Raw genomic sequence first — 5,266 nt, forward strand, 5'->3', positions numbered from 1 at the left:
TTGTAATTTAGGGTTAGCAAATGTCGTAGTCTGATTCAAGAATATTGTGCAAGAAGCGAGGATTTCGTAGTATTTGTCCGTGCAAAAGATTACATCATTGGGATTCAAGAATATTGTGCGAGAGGCGAGGATTTCGTAGTCTTTGTCCGTGCAAAAGATTACATCTTTGGGAGAGGGTTTCACACTTTTTGTCAGTCAAAAGATTGTAAGGAGTGTGCTTGGGAGAGAATATGAAAGTTGATTATGCATGTGAGGTTGAGAGATTAAGAGACGAGGGTTGAGTAGTTACTCTTGTAGTTCTCCCTAATACATAGTGGATTCTTGTATTATTGCCCCGTGAACGTAGTAGGTCGAAGTTAGTTGACCGAACCACGTAAATCTTGGTGTTCTTTCTTCTTGATTGTGGTTGTTTTATATATTGTTGATTGTGGGTTAGCTTCCAAATTGCATAAATCGTAGTAGGCGGGGAGACAAATTCCCTAACACTGTGCATATGAATAGACAAATGCGAACATAATCACACAACAATATTGTTCAGGAACCAAAGGTTCATTTTGACCCGAGGATCCGAGCGAAGAAAAAGAGCCCACGAAAGCTGCTATTTTTCTTAACCGTTTCATTCTTTAAGTATCTTTTCATGTCAGAGACTTCTATTCAAAATGAATTCAAACATTATACACCATAATAAGATAACTTCACATTCTCACCGTTTTGGTATATCTTCAGGTATCTGATTCTCTGGCTGTGAGAAGAAATGTTTGGCATTTTGAGCAACCTCTGCTTCAAGTATTGCTTCCAGCACAATATCTGATCCTTTAGGCTTACCTGGGCATTACATCAAAATCCAAGATTGCTTTAAGATGAGCATATGCAAGTAAAAGTAGGGAGTGAAATAGAAAACAATAAATATATAAGACTAATATTAATTTCTTACACTTTTCTAGGACACTTTGTCGATGTCGTAATTTATGATTATTAAATACTTACGTCATACTAATTGTGTACTAACTATTAAGATATATATATATATTTATTATTCATATATGTTAAGACCAAATTAATAGAAACAAATTGAAACAGAGATTCACATATAGCAAAGTAAATATGCTTCAGTATAAGAGAGGAGATAGATTGGTTGTTATATAGAAAGATGTATTTAGACCAATTCCCTGATAGAGCGGACCTAGGTAAACATAATATCAAGATTTGAAATATCAGCAAATACCAATAAATCAGCTGTACTTATCAGGAAATTAAGCACGTTGAACAGAACTGATCAGCAAATACCAATAAATCAGCTGTACTTATCAGGAAATTAAGCACGTTGAACAGAACTGCCCAAAACAATTGATACTGTCAATATTAGCTAAAAAACACGTTGAACAGAACTGCCCAAAACAATTGATACTGTCAATATTAGCTAAAAAGGACTAACAAATATTGTATTGGCTAATAACACCTAACATGAGTAAGATTACATTTTACCATAGTTAATTTTATAATATCATATTAGGAAAACTGAAAAGAAATCAATCACAAGAAAACTTAAAATTAAACAAACTTATTTCATATGCTGATACTTCAACGCAAAAGTGATGAAACTGTCAAACTACTGCCACCAATACCAATAAACACGAACTAAAACCACAACAATTCTGTGCTTTCACACCTTCCATTAATACATTATCCTATCATAAGAACTTAGAAAAGTGTTCTTACATTTTGTTTTCATGAGTATGAATTTCTACAAATGCATGCATAGCAGACAAAGAATAAGTGAGATTTTTAAAGGAGCGTTGATACGAAAAACTCCCTTCTCTATTGGCAAGTTTAACAGTAGCAGCACAACAGGCTCATTTGATGCAAGACCAACTGATTGATGAACACCTACAAATCTCTTAAGAAATGTGGTAGGCTTAGATACTGACTGGAAGAAATATATTACTCTAGAATCTAATAAGTGAAATTAGAAACTGACGAAAGTCTGAAATAATAGTATATTAATAGGGAAAATAAACTATTCCACAAATGTTCTTCTCAAGGGTAAGAACTTTCTTCGGAGGCTCTTCTTAGAACAATATCAAAGTCTTCTGACTTGGAAAAGACTAGCTTAGATGCGATCATGGGGTGTTTCAAGTCCTTTTTTATTGTGGCTGGCTGGGAGAGGAATAATGCACAGAAATGAAAAAATTGATTAGACTAATACACAAATTGGTGTTTCCGAATCAACAACCCCACTGCGGCAATGAAAACCTTCTAAACTCGAATACACGTAACTAGAAAGTGATGATGCATCCTTTTGTAGACTACATGAGATCAAAGTTACTGATAGAACAAAAATCAAAATTTTCTTCTTGGCGTACATCACACAATCTCAAGAGAGGTTTTTTTAGGCTGTTCTAAAACAAGAATGCCATACTATCATTAAGAAAGAGGTAAAAAAATTTTAAAACAGCAATGTTCCATTGCTAACCTAGCAAGGGAATTCGAGCACTAATTACCATTATTATTTATGCTAATATTAAATGGGATCAGATAGAACAAGCCCACTGAGTAGAGAAATCAAAGGAAAGAAGGAAAGAAGTTCGGCAAACATAAAATGCTCATGGTACGATAATTGCTAGGAAACAGATAAGTCAGAAATCTCAATGGTTCATGCACATTCTTAAAGAGTATCAGCTACTCTTAGAATAAAGAACCCAAAACATTGCAGATTTTATGCAATGCTTGCCTTTCGAAGAATAGTTTAAAAAGTGCTTAATAATGCAACGATGACAGCTCTCCTTATTCATCTATTCAGGCTTTTTACTGCTCCAAAAATGGCTGTAACATCTACAGATAGCAAAATGATGTCTCACTGCAGAGGGCTAATCATAACCATAGGTCCCAACTTTGCAGAATAAAAGCATTAACCTTGCCAGGAATGGCGATCGTAACACCAAAAGACCTGAAATGTTCACCATTGCCTTGAAGTGAAACAGGTCAGTCTCGATTTTCTCGCTAAAGTTATAGTCCATGGGTAAACATCATCAAAGCTAAATATTGTTGCAATGCGGACAAATCTATCTACATCAGCTCCTGGGATTTTAAATTAGTTGTTCATCTGGCTACTTGATCAGTCAAACAGTAAGATAATCCCATAGAGGTGGATATAACTCACCAATTATAGAAAACAAAAACAAAAAGAGCCATCTTCAGGGTCACCAATTATGGCATCTATGATCAGATCAGAATGATAAATTTGAGGATGAAATAAGCGCTTTTCAGCCAACTAGGGATGACAAATTTGATGTTTCAAATGATGGACACTGCTCTATATACGAGGCAAATGACATTCTTCCCTTGGGCATGTAACTTAAAACAAATTTTCAGCACAAATACATGTGAGAAAATAAAACAATGACAATAATCCACTAAAGCTAAAAGAGTTTATGATAGCAAATTTTGATGTTTCACAGATATGAACATTTTGAAGAGCTCTTTACATTAGAAACATGAACAAGCAAAAATTATATCAGAATGGGAGTCGAAAGTTCAATGATCGAAGCCAAAGCGATAGCAATAATATCACCACTAAAAATGTACAAGGTATATACCATTATGCTTTGGAAGAAATCCAGCATTTTCAGCAGAGACAGGAAGAACAGCTAACAAACCATCCCTTTCATCATCGATCTTCCCTCCACCATCACCATTCTCAACAAAATGTGATTTTACATTCGGTGCTTCAGCCAATCTAGCATAAGTCATAGCTTGGCTGTGCAATCTCAAAGAGTCCTTATCCTCTAAATTAAAGCTCTGCGTACAAGAAATAAGCACATAAATATGAATACTAACATATAGAAAATAAATAAAATAAAAGAACAATTTTTCACTGTAGACCCGATCTGCGTTTTTATTACCAAAACCGACCGAAATTTTTTTTAATTATCAAAATCGACCCGTTTTATGCCACGTAGGCTTAAGCCCATTTCCTAATTAGTCGGGGGGCATAAAACGGGTCGATTTTGATAATTAAAAAAATTTTCGGTCGGTTTTGGTAATAAAAACGCAGATCAGGTCTACAGTAAAAAATTGTTCAAAATAAAAACTAAGTAAAAGACCTTGGGAGTATACAGTGTAGGCTTGATTTCTTCATTAGGCATCACATTAGCACTTGTACCTGAAAATATCCCAAAAAAATATTTTCTAAACAAGGAAAAATCATACAAATATTCTAAATAAAGTACCATCATAATTACTGTTATTCGACATACGGTCTCCCGTTGCCCCATCGATCCTCCTTGTGAACGGAACAGGATTCATAATTGAAATGCTCCGAATCTCATACCGAATGGCTTCTAATTGTGCCATAGTATCTTGAAGCTCTTTATGCACCTATAATGTTATGTTGCAACAAATTAAAAAAAAAAAATTAGATATTCGAAACAAATATATAGATAAAATTTCATTTCCCCCCCCAAAATTCGGACCTGGCTTGCTTGGGAGTGTTGCATTACATTGTCGAACTGACCGCGGGCCATCTGGACGTACCCGATGGCGCGGCCCACTAACCGACCTGCTGTCCTCGCGATCACTGGAAGATCTTTTGGGCCTAGAATCAAGCACATATGAGTTTAGAATCTGATGCATCTAAAGTGTTCGTGAAAATGTCAAAGAGAGAGATGAGAGAGTACCAATGAGAGCTGCGGTTGCTCCAACGATGAGGAAGAGCTCTCCGTATGAGATTCCGAGCATGACTCAGATATCCTCAGCCGTGGTGGTGGTGATGGGAGAGGACGGGAGATGAGATTCGGTAGGGTTAGTTTCTCGAGCGTGGATGAAAGCAGTAACCTATGGGGGATCCAACAAATCCTAGGATGGGCCGTGGCCCGTATTTCAGGATATTAGGCTTGGTTACGTTGTTGACATGGATGCAGATGCAGATATATCTGATAAAACATGGATGGATGTATACAAACGCGGCTAAATTACCACACTGGTATATTTAGAGGCACCTATTTACCACAAGGTATATTTATTGGCTCTGGCGATGTAAGGCATGAAAAGTGCTCTTGTTTTGCCATTAAGGCCTCACCAGTCACAGGCGGAGAGATTTGAGCTCATCCACTCCGACTCCATCCCCTCCCAGCTCTCCTCCTTCCTCTCCGACCCCCGATTCAAGTTCCGTCGGCGTCGGCGTTGACGAGGACGCGGAGAAGTTGGTCGAGGATTACGGGATGTCGGTGACGAACACGGTTGCTTGCAGGGCCGTTGCGGCGGGGGT

At 37.0% G+C, this 5,266-nt stretch overlaps 1 protein-coding gene and 1 pseudogene across 2 annotated transcripts; one reads left to right on the plus strand and one right to left on the minus strand.

Moving 5' to 3' along the window:
* Window positions 567-5,015, minus strand: LOC109849906. Of its 2 annotated transcripts, none has more exons than XM_020419789.1 (6): window positions 4,677-5,015; window positions 4,473-4,594; window positions 4,242-4,377; window positions 4,104-4,162; window positions 3,597-3,798; window positions 567-825 (listed from the first exon to the last, which is right to left on the minus strand). In XM_020419789.1, the coding sequence occupies exons 1-6, from the start codon at window positions 4,735-4,737 to the stop codon at window positions 704-706; spliced, it is 702 nt and encodes a 233-aa protein (XP_020275378.1). In that variant the 5' UTR covers window positions 4,738-5,015; the 3' UTR covers window positions 567-703. The 2 variants fall into 2 exon arrangements, with proteins under 2 accessions (XP_020275378.1, XP_020275379.1); XM_020419790.1 differs by having other exon boundaries at window positions 4,257-4,377; window positions 4,677-5,013.
* Window positions 5,013-5,266, plus strand: part of LOC109849907 — an 873-nt pseudogene continuing 619 nt past the window's right edge.

This window comes from Asparagus officinalis, chromosome 7 (assembly GCF_001876935.1).
Source record: "Asparagus officinalis chromosome 7, Aspof.V1, whole genome shotgun sequence".
In the NCBI taxonomy this organism is placed as follows: Eukaryota; Viridiplantae; Streptophyta; class Magnoliopsida; order Asparagales; family Asparagaceae; genus Asparagus; species Asparagus officinalis.

Bases quoted from the DNA above. Each gene is read 5' to 3' on its own strand.
- LOC109849906 (XM_020419789.1), bottom strand. From the start codon at position 4,737: ATGCTCGGAATCTCATACGGAGAGCTCTTCCTCATCGTTGGAGCAACC. The intron at 4,163-4,241 runs GTAATTATGATG...GGATATTTTCAG, and splicing joins AGACCGTATGTCGAATAACA to GTACAAGTGCTAATGTGATG. The intron at 3,799-4,103 runs GTCTTTTACTTA...TCTTGTACGCAG, and splicing joins CTACACTGTATACTCCCAAG to AGCTTTAATTTAGAGGATAA.